Consider the following 17,972-nt stretch of genomic DNA (forward strand, 5'->3'; position numbering starts at 1 on the left):
GGAGTTACTTTTTAAAGTAACGTCTGGCCCACTAACTTGGTAGTTACTCTGTGAACTTCTTACGTGGCCTGTATGTGTTGGTGTATAACTAAAAAGGGCAATGATGATTTTAAAGCTTTGAAAGTACTTTTCACGCGCCCCCAATTTTGTCATTAATGTTATGTTTGTTTGTCTCTTTTGAATTGCAATCGTTTTACTTTTAACACTTTGTCAATTCACACACTACTCACTCACAACAAACACATTTGCTCTCAAACCTTTTGCGAAGTAAGCGCATTCTCTCAAACTTAGAACCCTAAAATCTTCATCTTCTTCAAATCTTCGTCAATCATCAAATGGCATCATCAAGCTCAAAAGTTTCAGAATCTACATCAAACAAGCAAAGCGTATCAGAATCTGGGTTCATCTACAAAGAAAAGACTATGGATATTCCATGGGAATCCTTGATAGTCCAAATAGAGTCACCAGTGGATTTTACTTCACTCAAGAAGTACGAAGTAAACATGGAAGGTTTAATAGAGACACAGGAGCTGTCTGAGTATTTCAGAATGCTAAATGGGCCAACATATGTGAACTTGGTCAAGGACTTTTGGTTAAAAGCTGAAGTATACAATGAAAAGCCTGCAATAGTCGTAAGCAAACAAGCTGGGTCAAAGAAAGGGAAAATGATCATGGATATGAATCCTACATCATTTGACAGCTTAGAAATAAGGTCTGAAGTGATGGGCATTCCTATAACCATCACTGAGGAAGTTATAGCAAAAGCTTGTAGAAGGCATGCAGAGGGAAGATTCCAAGAAATAGTCAGGAAGGAAGAAGTCCTGCTACAAGGTTACTACAACACTCTTTTGGGTGGGAAGAAAGATGCAAAGCCTTCTGAAATGGAGATTCACAACAGGATGTTGGTGAAATTCAGTAATGATTGCTTCTTTCAAAGAGCAGGAGGATCTGACCAACCCAACAATCAACAGAAGCTAGCAATTTACTTCATGGCTATTCTGGAAAAGATAAACTTCCCAAGATATGTAATGGATCATCTCTGCTGGGCCATAAACGAAAGCATTACAAGAGGAAGAAAACAAGTACCCTATGGAAGATTGCTGTCTGAAATCTTTAATCAAGGAAGGGTGCTGGAGTTCTTAAAAAGGACAAGGAGTGCTTCTGATAAATGTTTCAAAGTCTCTACTGCTGAAAGGACTATCAGTAGCAGGAGCTTACACTCTATGAAGTTCTTCAAAGAAGCCCCTAAAGATGAAAAGTGGTTAGAGATGACAACTGCTGAGACTGAGATAATCAGGGACTTTCCTCCCATCTTTAAAGAAAGCAACCCTGAAATCTTAGCCAATATAGTAGCTGAGTACATCTTGGAGGAAGATGCAAGCACTCAGGATGAAGCTGCTCCTGTTAAAGTGAAGAAAGTTAAAAGTGCTCCTGGAGCTGCTGCTGATAAGGTCAAGCAACTGAAAGTTGTTAAGAGAAAGAGAGGAAAGACTGAAACTGTCTACCATAAAGAGAAGTTGGATGAAGCTCTGGACGAGTTAGAGAAAGAAGAAGCTAATCCCAAGTTGAAGAAAAAGAAAGCTCCTCTTGAGTTGAAAAACTCTATGGTTGAAGTAACTCCAGCCATGGAAAGGATGGCTAAGGAATACGCTGCTGATAAGTTAGCAGATAGAATGGAGAAGAAGAAAATTAGAGCTGCTTCTATTCCCATAAAAAGAAGTAAGGGCAGATCAGAGTCCATCATCACAGAAGAGCATCTGAATAAAGCGCTTGATGAGATAAAGGCAAATGAGCACAAGAAGAAGGCATCTGAACTAACCTTCACTCCAATGGTTGAAGTAACTTCTGATATGGAGAAAGAAGCTGATGGGCAAGCTGTTCAGATGCTAGCTGAGTTAAAAAGGAAAGAAGCTCAATACAATTTGGAGAGGGATCAAAGGCTCAAGGCTTCAGGTCTGGAAAATTGTGATGAATTTTTCAAGAAGAAGTCTGAAGAAGTCAAGGAAGTGGCTGTTAAAGCTTCAGAAGCGGTTCTGAAAGCACCTAGTACTATCACTTCTGAAGCTGGCCCTGCAGATCAGGTAATCCAGATTCCAGTCACCTCTATCCCCACTTCACCCTCTTCACCATCAGCACCTGAAACAATAGAAGACACTTCTGTCTTAGACAATCTTGCTCTCCACTACTCAGGTGAGTTACCCATAGACAAAGCCTCAGAAAAGGCCTCTGAAACAACTCCAGAAGCAGCTGCTTCTGAAAATGTTGTTTCAGAAAACCCCCATCAACAAACACCTGAACCACATAAACCCACAACACCCCCTCAATCACCAATAGCTACCACTGACCCCCAACTCAACACTCAAACAACAACTTCACCACAACAACCACCATCTGAAACTGAATTTCAACCTTTACCTGAACACTCTCCTGAACCAACTCCCATGGATGTTGACATCTCTCTAGTCAACATTCAAGCCTCAACCTCCACCACACACATTGATTCTGACCAGCCCTCATCTTCAAACACACAAACACTCCTTACCATTCCAGTTCCTAACCCTATTCAAGATTTAGAAATCAGTGATTCTGATCTTGAAACCCTTGATCATCCCCCCACAAACATCCTGGAATCTGGATATATTAATTCTGAGCTTCTGACAATCTTGAGTCAGATGCACAATCTGGTGGATCAAAGAAGGACAATTGATCTCACAGGTGCATATGAAGACTCCTGGGCATCTCTTCAGAACCGGGCAGCTGGGCTTATTGAAGAAATCAAGGCCAAATGCATCAGAGTCAAGCAAGCTTCAGTCAGAAGGGTAATGGAGAATGTGAATCAGAGTCTGAGAGTAAGAAGCTCTACACTGCTCCTGGCAAACCAGCCTTTCTTCTTTGAAACAGATTACTTGACCAGAGAAGCAAGGTTGTGTAAGCTTCTGAAGAAACAGATGGCACAGCAGCAGCAAGAAGCTAGAGAAAGGGAACAAGCTCTTCTTCAGAGGCAACAACAACTTGAAGAATTGTTGAAGAAGAAGATTGAAGAAATGGAAGAGATGAAGAAACAACAACAAACCAACACTTAGTTGCACACCCTTGTGTTTTTCTTTGTTTGTTGTTTGTTTTAAAATTTCTTAGTCCTTGCTTCTGAAATCATCTTGTCTTATTTCTTTTGCTTCTGAATGCTTACTGATTCTGACTATTTAGCTGCTTCTGACAATTGAATATATATGATTTTTGCTCTGATTTATTTAGTTCATTGCTTAGTATACTCTCTCACGTTTGAGTTTTTCTCATATCTTTTTTGTCTTTTGTGCTTAGATTTATTTCAATTTTTTTGATAATGACAAAAGGGGGAGTATATGTGACAAGTATTTAAAGGCTCTGAGCCCCATTAATGACATTTGAATTTTTTGAAAAACTTCTATCATTTTTTTACCTTATTGGTATAGGCTATGAACGAAAGAAGGAGTATCAAAATTCAAGTATAATTAATTGAACCATTCTTCTTATCTATAAGTTAATTCTTTCAATGATTCAATTTTTAAGCTCTGATAATATTATTGCGCGAAAAATGAATTTAATTAACCTGGATAGAACTTAGGGGGAGCTTACAAACCTCACCTTAAAGACTATCAGACTCAGGGGGAGTTTGAGCTTACAAACCTCAGATTCTGAGCTTACAAACCTCAGAACCCCAAAGTCAACTTGTTAATTAGATTAACAACAATTGATCAATTTTTAAATACTTTTGTTTGTCATCATCAAAAAGGGGGAGATTGTTGGAACAAAATGTGTTTAACAATGAACCTTAAAGAGTTTTGATGATAACAAGGTATTAAAAATTGTAAATTGGACTAGCTAATATTTGTTCAAGTGTACAGGACCATAATTATAAAGTTACATCATCATTGGTTCTGAATGAGCAAATAAAGAGCTATGGAAACAACAAAAAATTTGAAGCTTGGACGCTCCTGAAGGCAACTTGCTACTGAAGAGAAAAAGCGCTCCTGAAGTCAAGCTGCTCCTGAAGAAATAGCGCTCCTGAAGTAAGCTGCTCCTGAAGAATAGTGTTTCTGAAGACAAGAGGTCCAGAAGCCACATTATCAGAAGCCGCATCATCAGAAGCTGCAGAAGTCATCTCATCAGAAGCTGAACCATCAGAAGCTGCATCATCAGAAGCTGCCTCATCAGAAGCCATTTCACCAGAAGCTGAATATCAACTGGATTTGCAAAGAATCAAGAATTGAAGAATTATCAATGCAAAAGCTGTCTATTGGATTCGAAAACACAAACAAAGGATTAGTGGAGCTTGCAACGGTCATTTCAAAGGTGTTTGAAGGCGTGTGTTTGCAATTTGGACGAAAGCGTTGACATTGTACTTTGTACGAATTGTACAACCACGTTCTCCACTACTCTGTTTTGTGTCTGCGCTTCAAGACAAGAAAACAGCTCCAGAATACGGTCTCGCCTGCATAGATGTTCCTTTGGATAAGGAATGGATTTCAAATTTGTTCTTCATAGGACAACAACCAAATCAGGCAAAAGATCATTGGTGAAAGATCAAGCTTCAACAACGACTCTTTGGTGTGCTGGCAATTTCACAACGTCTCTTTCACACCTCTATATAAAGGAGTGAAGACCTAGAGAATTGGTAATGCAAGAACGCTGAACGAAAGACTCACAAGATTTTCACAAGTACCAAACCTCTGCTGAAATTGTTCTGCATTCACTTAGAATTTCTGTGTCTCAAAGTCATATTTTAGAAATTCTTAAGTCCATTGAGTCTGTATCTGATTTGTATTGTGAGCACCTCTGATTGTATATCAAGTGTTCAAACTTAAACAATTTTCTGTGTAATTTTGTTTAGTTAGGAAGTCTCTTGCAGTTGTGCTTGAGCAGGAAGTCTCTTGATTGTGTTCTTGAGCAAAGGAAGTCTCTTGCTTGTGTGCTTGAGCATTGGAAGTCTCTTGCTTGTGTGCTTGAGCATTTGTAATCAGATATTACTCATAGTGAAATCTCCTTGGAAGTGCAAGGGGGACTGGACTACTTCCGGATTGTGGAAGGAACCAGTATAATTGCTTTGTGTCGTTCTTCTTCTCTCTCTCTGTTTTATTCCGCTGCATTTAGATTCTGATCATCACTTCAGAAGCTATCTCACTTAGCTTCTGATCAGTGTATTCAGTTGTTTAGAGAAACGAAGAATTTTTCAAAACACAATTCAACCCCCCTTCTTGTGTTTTTCTCACCTTCACCTTAGAGTTCAGTGTGAGAACATGTATTCTTACAATTTTCACCAATGTAGGGTGGTTTTTCAAACTTGAGCAAACTAGTTCCAAGGTTTATTGAAACGTTTGAGATTTGGCAGTAGTTCGGACTTGTAGCTTACCACCCTGCACTTCCATTGAATTTCTCGTGTGCGCATATGCTCTTTTATATATTTGTGCTTTAGAATTACCTTTATGACCCTTCTCATGGAGATAATCATGAAGATGTGCAGTTAGATGAGTATGTCTTACAAGAACCATAAGACAACTATGATAGATAAGAAAGTGAGATCTTTATGTTCTAAGAATACTGTTTTGGTAAAGGTTTATGTCATGGACCTTTCGGTGAAGAAACAACTTGGTAATCCAAACAAGTGATGTGTGAAAAGGAACCGCGTTTAGTTAAAACCAACGCTAGTAGTGGTTAAAATTCGAGGACGAATTTTCTTAAGGGGGGAAGAATGAAACGCACCGTTTCAAATTTTTTTATTATTTTTGTTTTTAAAAAAAAAAAAAAAAGGACAGCAAATATAAAAAGAATATAAAAATATAGAGAGCCACCCATTTTTTTTTATTTCTCCCGAAGCTTTCATATCTCTCTATCAGGTTCCACTTCTACTACCCTCCTTCAATACACCATTTCCTTTTTCTTTCAATATGCCATATTTCTTCCATACACTCATGAGGTCAATTTCACACCTAATCAAAGATTTCTAATACTCTCACAAGTTCTCTTGGGTAGGATTTTGAGTTAGTGTTGGTGGGTTAAGAAAGGAGAAGGATGCCCATACAATGAAAGTGGCTCAAAGATTCTTTGAGGTAATTTACACAACCCATAACTCAATTAAGGCATCTCTAGCTGTGTGTAGCTTGATTTAGAAACTTATTATAGAGTTTAGAGTAGGTATGGAAGGAATTTAGGACTGCATATAGTTAGAAATTTTTTTAGAATACTCATTTTAATCTTAAAAATATTACCGATGCTCAGATTGGGCACTGGATACTTTGCTTGCTTCTACGGGAGTGGCTGGAGAGAAAATTTGGTCAATTCGGCATAACTGTGAGTTGATAACGATCATTATCACTTATTTTAATTATCTTTCTTATCAATATTTTGTTGATTTTATATGTTAAAGTATTTATCAAATTGGGGAACACACCCTTTGAACATTTTTCTCGTCATTGTTATATAATTTCAAAGTCATCAAATTAAACTATACCCTATTTGGATTTATCTATGATTTATTGAGCAAAAGATTTGAAATTGAGGTTTGGTTGCATATATTATGACATGAGTTTTGAGATATGAAGAAATATGGTTTTGAGATATATGTTCTTGAGAATTTTCGATATTAATATGCGCTCCATTTGGATTTGGATTTTACTTGTGATTTATAAAGTAAAGAAATTGAAACGGACGATTTGATTGTATGTATTTTCGTAATTGTTTTGACATGTTGTGAAACGTGGTTTTTAAATATGCGTTTTTCAAAGGTGGATGTTAATTTGTACGCGATTTGAATTTTGATTTGGATTTGAATTGGGATTTATTATAAGTGGTAGATTTTCGATTGAGTTTTGATGATATGTATTTTGAAACAAGTTTCGTTATGTTGTGAAATATGATTTTAGCATTATGTTTTAAGAATGGAGTTTTGAAAATTACGGTTATAATGACGACGACCTAGGTGCACCTAGTATGTGATTTCAATTAGGTAAAGTTACCCCGTTAGATGGAGCCGCCCCTATGGAAAGGCCGCCATTAGGAGGAGAGGGCTATCAATGAGAGGTAAACTCCCTAATTGAAAATGTTTTACACTTTGTTTTGAGTCGAGAGAAAAGAGCTATCCGTTAGATGGAGCCGCCCCTATGGAAAGGCCACCATTAGGAGGAGAGGGCTATCAACGAGATGGAGCTAGTTCTCGATTCACCCATTTTGTTTATTTTCACTAAATGGAGTTTTCTATATTTTCTTTAAAGGTTTTTATTAAGATTGTCGACAATATATTTTAGAGGCTTTTATTATGATTTTCGGCAATTTATTTTTTTAAGGCTTGTAATGTTATCTTTATGTCTTTACGATGTTGGACTTTTCGTAGAAGCATACCTATTTGATTGGAAATATATACCATTTGTGGATTTTCATGCGTATAAAGGGTTGCGGGTTATTAGAATTTTAGACGGTTACTATTTTTGTAAATTGACATTAGATTTGAGAAAGTAAATAATCGTGCCCTTGTGTATTTCCCTTCTAGCTGGTGGTGGTTGTTATCTCTCACTAAGTCCTTGTGACTTACTCTTTCATTTTCTATTTTTTTTCAGATTCAGAATGCAGTTGAGTAGCAAGTTGCTAACATACTCAGAGTCTCAACATTGTTGCTCTTGTGGTAGGCTTCCTTTGGTGGAAGACTCTTTTGTTTATGTTGAGTCGGTATATCTGCAGCTATTGGAAGTATATGATATTTTGTTTATAACTGTACAAACAGTGTCACTTTTTAAATTCTAGCTGATATGAACAGGATTTACATCTTGGAAAATATTGAAAATACAGATGATACTTTGTCGAAATTTCGGTGGATATTATTTTGAAATGAGTACTTTGGAAGTTGTTTAAATTATAATTTTCTAGTGTTGTCAATAGGCTTGCCGGACTAGGATGTTCTAGTTCGTGCGCCGGTCACGATTTTAAATCTTGGGTCGTGACACTTGCTTGCTTACCTCGGAACCTTGATCGATCCGATTAATGGTAACTTATACTTGTTCATACTTAACATGGTGGAGAGAAATAACTTATCAATCCACAACTTACGTACTAGCTAAGTTATTCTAGCTCATGTGCGAAGAGATTACACTTCGCGTCTTATCATTCTAGGGATTCTTGCTATCTTTCTAGTTCTCGACTAGCTAAGCCGAGGCTCTACATACATTCCCTTTCTTAGTTCATTGCTACCCCATCATGCTTAAACTCTCTTGAGCCATCCTTGTGATACATGCTAAGATTGCCATGATTTCTGATTCAAGGATCATTTGATGTGATGTGCATATTTCCAACAATTTCTGAAGACCGAAAATGCCAAAACCCAAGTCTTAAGCCATTTAGAAAATTCTATGATTTGATAAAGCCAAGTTTGTTCCAGTAGAAAAATAAGTGAAAACAGCAAAAGAATACTTCAAAACGATCGCCTCGGACCCACACACGACTGCCCCCAAGCACCCGAACGCAAGACAACGCGGACGTTGTCCTGTCTGGGGCGCCTGGCGCCAGAGGGAGGGTGCCTAGTGCTGGCTCTCTGACTTTGGGTGCCTAGTGCCCTTGTTCAGGCGCAGCGCTGCAAATTTTGCGTTTTCGGTGTTTTCGGCTGCGGGTTTTCGCCATTTTCGACCCAAAACTCGTACAATTTGACCCTGTAATGCACCAAACACATCCAGCAACATGTATAGCTTCATTTTAACATATCTCATGGCAATTTTAACATATAAACAACAAGAATTTCATTGGGGTTACTTAATTTTCATAAAAGCAAAACTAACATAAAACATGATTTTATTCACAAGATTATCAAACCCAAAGGTAGGATATCTATCTATGGAACTCACCTATCAAAGCTCTAGCAACAACTCCAAGCCTCAAGCCCAAACAAGCCATAACCTTAGCTTTGATCAACTTGTTTCCTTTGAACACACCATCTCATTCTTGTTGTTTTCTTGCAATCTAAGACATCATGATTCTTGCTTAATCATCTTTACTCCAACCCAAAGCTTCTTCATCAAAACCCTAACTCTTTGAACTTTTCTTGATGAGGAGGAGTAGAGGAATCAACCAAGACCAAACTTCCACATGCTTAGAGACCATGAGGAAACATAGTTTGAGATTTACCATGAGGGGTTGAAGTTTAGGAAGATTTGTGAAGAGGAGAAGAGAGGATTGAGAGCGTGAGAGAGAAGAGAGGAGGGAGAGAAGCTCTTGCCAACCTTAAGAGAGAGAAAGGAGAAGAGAAAAATGAGATATTTTAACCAAATAAATATCCTTTCCCGTGCAATTACCAAATCGCCCTTGCCTTAAACGTGTTTAATCTGGCACTGATACTTTATCCGTAATATACTGACATGTCATCAAATATTACCCATGAACTTACTTTCCATGAATATCATTCCTCTGATACATTTAACAGGTAAAATTTCCATTAGCTGACGAGCGGGATGTTACATTCTACCCCCCTTAAAAAAAATTTCGTCCTCGAAATTTAAAGTTCGACTACCAATCATCATGACAAAAACTTATCATCTATGGGTTGAGTCATACATATTCTATTCACACTTATTCATGGAGTTCGTCATATCATGTCCTCATCTTACTTCTTAACCCACATGCAATTGAACATAGCCTTCTTGATCTTAATATCACTCAAATTTTGAAGTTATCTTAGTACATCATGATTTGGAACATTCTTTGCTACACATAGACTCATTATTTCGGATTCGTACCTTACCCATTTACCATTCATAAAAGTATATTATCATAAACATGTACACTCAGGATTTGCCTTTTAACTGGATTCCTACCGGAAACCAGGTTTGCCCTGCAGTGCTTACTTGCAACATTAAATATCTTTTCATGCCTACATAATCTTCTTCACCGCACGTTGCGACTTATGCCTCTTACATTCATTACTCATATAGACGATTCCACGAATCACTTATCTTTTTTCAGAGCCTTAGGAAATTTTCCGACTTCATGCGATTTCTCTGCACCTGAAATAGTGGGTACTCACATAGCTTGACATGGAAATGTGAAATCAACTATGCCGATTCATCTTAACAATTTATTCACCAACGTTGTGGTTCCCATGCTCTTGAAACTTTCTAGCACATCTACTTGCACATACATCAAACATTCTTAACACATTCCTGTGTATCCTGTAGGATATTGGCTTCATACGAACATTGTCGTTTCCATAACATGTACATACCTTCAAGTGCCACTTCTTGTTAAATGATAACGATACATGTTCCAGCATTTTTCTTGAAGAAATTTTCTTAAGCTCTGGTATTCGGGTTCTTGGAACGTATAAATACATGACTGAAAAAGATTTTATCATTTCCAAAACTGATTTTGTAATGGTACTAAAGAACCACCGGACGAGATCCTATATTTGAAAAAGATTTAACAACTTGTCCCCAGCTTGTCCACAACAAATTGGTCCTGAAGTTTATACGCCTTAAGTGAGTTTACTTAAAACGTATCTTGTCAGTTTCGAAAATGTATAATTTCATGAGTTAAATAAAAATTAAACATCGTTCCCAAGTTCCATAATACCAATCTTAGTTTTAGAAGTTATAAAATCATGACTTGGCATGTCTTAAGAAGTATCGTTTTCACCCAACAAGTATTGCACACATGAGTATGAATCTCTTCACACATCACTCAAAAGTTACTTCTCTCTCATGATAACATGCGTAACTTCAAAGATAAATTCTTCCCTTGTTCAACCGATATACATACTTGCCATACCGCTTACATATCCATAGGAAATCCTTGGACCTCTTAACATAAACTTATTCCTCTTCTTCGGAACACTAAACTTGATTCTCCACATTATCATCTTTCGTGCATCCTGACCAATGCATATAGGGCAATTCTTCTCATTTCCCTCTTACTTAAATGATGGCACATACTTAAAACTTTTATCTTAGCCGATGCTATCTATATAAACATCCATACTTACTTATCACATCAAGAACTCCTCACTTGTCTTATGATGCTTCTGCTAAACTTGCCTTACCAACCGAACATTATTCACGAAGCTTCATACATACTAAAACTCCCATGTTTCGTGTTTAACGATTAACTTCCATGGCGCTACTCTGATTCCCACCGGTTGGCTTAAACTAATACTCTACGCCGTTAGAGCAATTGAGACTTCAATTCATGCTTACCACTTGAATACTTACTTCTTGAACTAATCTCAAGATCTTCCATGTTGCAAACAACGTCACAGCTTCACCCTTGTCTTTACCACTGCCTGGTAAGAACAAAACTCATGATAACTTATCTTATGCTCATAATACTTAACTTGGGGGTAAACCTTACGTTCTTGGTGGTTGCATTTACCTGTGGAGGTGTACATATCATATTGGAACTTGTTTCCGAGCAAACTCGAATCCCGTTGACAACCTTAACTAACACTTAAACATATCTTTCTTGAACTTCTAGCCTTGTACCTTCTCATTCTTGCATACTATATTTTGCTTAATCATACCCTTGTTCGCTCGTTGATTTTCTTTTAAAGAAAACTTCATAAACTAGCGCACGGGTCATTGACATTGACATTCTTTCTACTTTATATACAAATACTAATTTTAGGCCCTGGTCGTTACTCCAAAATCATAGAACGAGTTGATAACACATGCGTGCCATCAAACCTAGACTCTAATAAGTCTAGCCCGTTCTACGAGTGTCGTAGCAAACCGGTTCCTAGAAAATCTCTTGTGAATTTTCCAAAATATCAACTTCAATCGCCCATACGCATAAATCTTTCTAAAAATTATTTAAACTTTATAGTTCACTTCCATAATGAGCCTTAGGAAGTCAATTAAGCAAAACAGAGGTTCGAGAAATACGTCATAATTCCACAAAATCCGAGAACCTTGTGATTTCTCATAACTTTGCACCACTTTAACTTCTTAATTCATACCTTCACCTCTATGACTTCCATATCAATACTGGAACTTCCAAACTCTTGATTTGAGCTCTTCCTTGACTCTTGACACATTAACTTCCAAAACTATCTTAAACCGTATCGATTCCGTTAATACTTGTCCATGCACTTTCTTCCTTAGAAATCATAGAATGTGATGTGCATTCGTTACTTGATGTCATAAAAGATTTTCGTCACGTAAAATATTATTGTGAAGACATGTCTCCAATAGTCATTGCAAGCCATAGAAACAAACTAGTAGATTTCACAAAACGGGAAGTTTCGTCCCAGGCTTGCTATTGGTGAGCTTCTCCAACTCTATTTTTTAGAAAACATTTGTTGCATAAAATTCTAATTCTCAAGTATACAATGCACATCATTCATTCCTATCGTCGTAAAATATTCTATAACATATGCATGACAACATCAACCTTTTTCGATACAATTCTTGGCACATCGGAAATCAATGCCTTACTCCTGATAATATAAACTTTCTCTTGAATCCTTAACTTCCTCCACTACGAAAAGCTTACCTCGTTACATTGCCACTTACGCAACTTTTCGAGCATACTTGTCCTTAACTTCATTCACATATCGCTATTCCTGAGAGCCCGCCGACTCCGTCATCATATGTCGACTTCTCACTATCTTGTAGCCTTGTTCTAACATTCTAGAATATCATAAACCCGATCCAACAACAACTCTTACCGAATCTTTCGGTCATGATTAGATATATATATATATATATATATATATATATGTATATATCCAACTTCTTCGCTTACGGGTACATTAAGTATCACTATCATCTTACCCGACATTGGCGGTACGTTCCTTCTTATCATGTCTTACATTCCCTGAGGATTCACACTTGTACCTGATCAGTTCACCGGCCAACTTTCGGCACGATCAAACTTCCTACTTATACTCATTCCGAGTTCTTACTTCTGAGTTCACACTTTCCAGTGCATCTTCATCACATACTTCGTTCCTCCTGGGTCCTATTCAGCTCTCAGGCATCTGTTCTAATCGTTGATTGCTAAATCGAGTTGATCAGGCTTAACTAACAACAACAACTAGAACATTTACCCGGAACCCAATTGTCCCACTACCTTAGTTGTAACATTAATGACCCAAGGATCCAAATCGACCTGCTCTGATACCAATTGTAACACCCATACTAAACGTATCTAGAAAGTTTAGCATGAACGTTATTCTTAGTACTGGATACATTAAAATATACAACTTAAAATTTTCCGAATGAATAATATTTACATCAAGTCACGTTCGTATAAATAATAATACAATACATCTCATCCATACATAAAAATACATCCTTGACATCCATAACATCCTGCAGCTGTACGAACGAACCCTTGAAGTAATATCCATCCGGCTACGAACATGCATAATCATCCTGCTTATCTGAAACAAATAAGGATTGGGATGAGACATAATGTCTCAGTGAGTTCCCCTAAATCCTAGGCTATAGGTAACCTCAGGGGAAACCTACGTTCACCACGTGTCTACAATACAACCTGACGGTTGATTATACGTGTGTGGTCATGTTCCCTATACGATAGTGCATGCTAGACCCATAGGCTTAACTTACTTGTTATAGGCTTCACTTCCTATACGTGTCATGGCGGTCGAGGGGGAAGCTAAAACCGCATTGCCACTGATACGCTCTACGTATCGGGCCTAAACATAACATGTCATGACACACATCTAAATCGGACGATTAGGGGAAACCTAAGATCGTCGTCGGTTTCATAATCTTTACTTGTTCTACACATGCCTTGTTCTTGTCTTTAGCATCTAATGCTCTTGCTCTTAACTTAATCTTGCATGGAATCATTCTACATGTCATAACATATTCATAATCATGAGGAACATAATCGTATTCATATCATGCATAAATGTATCTAAGTTCATTCATTAGGTTAGCGTTGAACAAACAAACATTATCTTGATTCATTTTACGGATAGTCCCGGGTGGAGTAACCTCGAGAACAATCCCATACATGATCGATGTACGTACATCGGACTCCCTCGGTGTCGTGCGGGTCCCTTGCGGCTTGAACCGTTCCCTTTAGGTCGAGAACCTCCCGTATCCCCCTGGCGTGGATAACAAGAGACACGAGCACCTACGTCTTGTTTACTCAGTGACATGCGGGTCCCTTACGGCTTGAATCGTTCTCATGATGAGAACCCCTTGTATCCCCCTGATGTGGATATCAAGAGACATGTCACCTACACTTATTAGTCATGGTCTTGTCGTGCATATAAGTTAAACATATACATACTTGCTTGCTTACCTCGGAACCTTGATCGATCCGATTAATGGTAACTTATACTTGTTCATACTTAACATGGTGGAGAGAAATAACTTATCAATCCACAACTTACGTACTAGCTAAGTTATTCTAGCTCATGTGCGAAGAGATTACACTTCGCGTCTTATCATTCTAGGGATTCTTGCTATCTTTCTAGTTCTCGACTAGCTAAGCCAAGGCTCTACATACATTCCCTTTCTTAGTTCATTGCTACCCCATCATGCTTAAACTCTCTTGAGCCATCCTTGTGATACATGCTAAGATTGCCATGATTTCTGATTCAAGGATCATTTGATGTGATGTGCATATTTCCAACAATTTCTGAAGACCGAAAATGCCAAAACCCAAGTCTTAAGCCATTTAGAAAATTCTATGATTTGATAAAGCCAAGTTTGTTCCAGTAGAAAAATAAGTGAAAACGGCAAAAGAATACTTCAAAACGATCGCCTCGGACCCCCACACGACTGCCCCCAAGCACCCGAACGCAAGACAACGCGGACGTTGTCCTGTCTGGGGCGCCTGGCGCCAGAGGGAGGGCGCCTAGCGTTGGCTCTCTGACTTTGGGCGCCTAGCGCCCTTGTTCAGGCGCAGCGCTGCGAATTTTGCGTTTTTGGTGTTTTCGGCTGCAGGTTTTCGCGATTTTCGACCCAAAACTCGTACAATTTGACCCTGTAATGCACCAAACACATCTAGCATCATGTATAGCTTCATTTTAACATATCTCATGGCAATTTTAACATATAAACAACAAGAATTTCATGGGGGTTACTTAATTTTCATAAAAGCAAAACTAACATAAAACATGATTTTATTCACAAGATTATCAAACCCAAAGGTAGGATATCTATCTATTGAACTCACCTATCAAAGCTCTAGCAAAAACTCCAAGCCTCAAGCCCAGGCAAGCCATAACCTTAGCTTTGATCAACTTGTTTCCTTTGAACACACCATCTCATTCTTGTTGTTTTCTTGCAATTTAAGACATCATGATTCTTGCTTAATCATCTTTACTCCAACCCAAAGCTTCTTCATCAAAACCCTAACTCTTTGAACTTTTCTTGATGAGGAGGAGTAAAGGAATCAACCAAGACCAAACTTCCACATGCTTAGAGACCATGAGGAAACATAGTTTGAGATTTACCATGAGGGGTTGAAGTTTAGGAAGATTTGTGAAGAGGAGAAGAGAGGATTGAGAGCGTGAGAGAGAAGAGAGGAGGGAGAGAAGCTCTTGCCAACCTTAAGAGAGAGAAAGGAGAAGAGAAAAATGAGATATTTTGGTGCTTAAACCAAATAAATATCCTTTCCCATGCAATTACCAAATCGCCCTTGCCTTAAACGTGTTTAATCTGGCACTGATACTTTATCCGTAATATACTGACATGTCATAAAATATTACCCATGAACTTACTTTCTATGAATATATTCCTCTGATACATTTAACAGGTAAAATTTCCATTAGCTGACGAGCGGGATGTTACAAATACTTCTGAAACACCATTGCATGAAATATCTTTAAGGTCCACTTCATGAATTAAATATCTTTCTGTTTTATCCTTCGAGCAATTTAATTTCCGCCAACATTACAATTCAAGCTTTGTTTTTACTTTTTTTGTTAGAAGAATGAATGAATCAGAATTTGAGAAAATCAAAGTTGAACAATAATCACTTATGAAAAAAAAATATTCCAAAGTTTATGTTTTTTACTGCTTTTTTTCTCACGAGTCTATGAGTTTTTTTTAATTTTTTTTTAAACAAAAATAATAGCCGATGAGGATTGGACTATAAATCCTCTAAAAAAAATTAGTAACAAACGTGAGCAAAAAATATTGTTAAAGATTGGACTTTAAATCCTCTGAAAAAAAGATTAGTAACAAACATGAGCAAAAAATAATGTTAAAGATTAGACTTTAAATCCTCTAATAAAAGATTAGTAACAAACGTGAGCAAAAAAAAATATTAGTAACAAACTAAGCAAAAAATAATGTTAAAAATTGGACTTTAAATCCTCTGATAAAAATATTAGTAACAAACGTGAGCAAAATATTATGATTCAAAATCTTTTAGAAAAAGATTTGTTAGCACTATATTAAATGGACTATATAAATCCTCTAAAAAAAGATTAGTAACAAACATGAGCAAAAAATATTGTTAACGATTGGACTTTAAATCCTCTAAAAAAATATTAGTAACAAACATGAGCAAAAAATAATGTTAAATATTAGACTTTAAATCCTCTAATAAAAGATTAGTAACAAACGTGAGCAAAAAAAAGATTAGTAACAAACCCTCTAATAAAAAATTAGTAACAAACGTGAGCAAAAAAAAAATATTAGTAACAAACATGAGAATAAAATAATGTTACAAATTGGACTTTAAACCCTCTGATAAAAATATTAGTAATAAATGTGAGCAAAATATTATGATTCAAAATCTTTTAGAAAAAGATTTGTTAGCACTATATTAAAAATATTAATAAGTAGGGTTCTCACAGTTCATAGTTCGTTCCCGCGTTGTTTAGTTTTCTCAACCTCTCTCCGCCCTCTGCATTAGAATTCAGAATTAACTTGTAAGTTTTTTTTTTCTTTCATGTTACAACTAATCAAAGTTGATTAATTTTATGGATTATTTGACTTTGCTGGTTTATAAGTGATTATGATTCAAATTATTTACGATTAATTTTAAGAATTATTTGACTTTGCTGGTTTATAATTGCTTATACAAACTATGATAGTGTGCTTTTTTTTTTTTTATCTATAAGCACACCTTTGGGTTGGACTTTTCTTTCCAAAAATACCCTTAATTTTAAATACAAATAGCCACTTATATAATAAAACGTGTTTTCCCTTAACGGGGATGGTGCCCCGGGTCCTGATGGGTTTGGAGGACTTTTCTATCAAACCTATTGGGACATTGTTGGTACGGATGTAGTCCAGTCGGTTCAGGAGTTTTTTATTACTGATGCTCTTCCTGCAAATATTAATAACAATTTGATTGTGCTTATTCCAAAGGTGCCAGGGCCGAGAGTGATGGGAGACTATCGCCCTATTGCTCTAGCTAATTTTCAGTTTAAAGTTATCACCAAAATCCTTGCAGACAGATTGGCACCCATTGCTATGCGGATTGTTTCAATTGAGCAACGTGGGTTTATTCGTGATCGTAATATTTATGAATGTGTGATTATTGCATCGGAAGCTATTAATTTACTTGACAAGCATCAATATGGAGGTAATGTAGCTTTAAAGGTCGATATTGCGAAGGCTTTTGACACTTTAGACTGGAATTTTTTGCTTAATGTTCTTAGGGGTTTCGGTTTTGCTGAGACTTTTGTGAATTGGATTCTAGCTATATTGAATTCAGCTCGGCTGTCTGTGTTGGTTAATGGTAAGGTTGTGGGTTTCTTCTCTTGCACTAGAGGGGTTCGACAAGGGGATCCATTATCCCCTCTCTTATTCTGCTTGGCCGAAGATGTCTTGAGTAGGTCCATTTCTTTGGCGGTAGCATCAAGGAGGCTGCATCCTATGACTTATTGTCGTGGGGTTTCTCTTCCTACGCACATATTATATGCTGATGATGTTATGATTTTTTGTACAGGAACTAAGCGTAATATTCGTGTGCTTCTAAATATTTTCCATAGATATTTTGAGGTGTCCGGACAAATTATTAACAATGCTAAA

At 37.1% G+C, this 17,972-nt stretch overlaps 1 protein-coding gene, 1 long non-coding RNA gene and 1 pseudogene across 3 annotated transcripts in view; 2 read left to right on the forward strand and 1 right to left on the reverse strand.

Moving 5' to 3' along the window:
• LOC146936851 (putative disease resistance RPP13-like protein 1 pseudogene) overlaps positions 1 to 17,972 on the reverse strand; it is a 54,021-nt pseudogene that overhangs the window by 21,673 nt on the left and 14,376 nt on the right. The window lies entirely within an intron of this gene.
• Positions 5,920 to 7,879, forward strand: LOC146936852 (uncharacterized). Its single transcript, XR_015030746.1, has 3 exons — positions 5,920 to 6,083; positions 6,253 to 6,324; positions 7,587 to 7,879. It is a non-coding gene; the product is annotated as an uncharacterized LOC146936852 (long non-coding RNA).
• Positions 17,325 to 17,896, forward strand: LOC146936853 (secreted RxLR effector protein 78-like). The gene is made up of 2 exons (XM_085749289.1): positions 17,325 to 17,776; positions 17,890 to 17,896. The coding sequence occupies exons 1-2, from the start codon at positions 17,325 to 17,327 to the stop codon at positions 17,894 to 17,896; spliced, it is 459 nt and encodes a 152-aa protein (XP_085605415.1).

This window comes from Medicago sativa, chromosome 3, assembly GCF_051527215.1.
Source record: "Medicago sativa cultivar Bolivia chromosome 3, Bolivia_mono, whole genome shotgun sequence".
Lineage (NCBI taxonomy): Eukaryota > Viridiplantae > Streptophyta > Magnoliopsida > Fabales > Fabaceae > Medicago > Medicago sativa.

Coding starts and splice junctions, on each gene's coding strand:
- LOC146936853 (XM_085749289.1), top strand. CDS start 17,325: ATGGGAGACTATCGCCCTATTGCTCTAGCTAATTTTCAGTTTAAAGTT.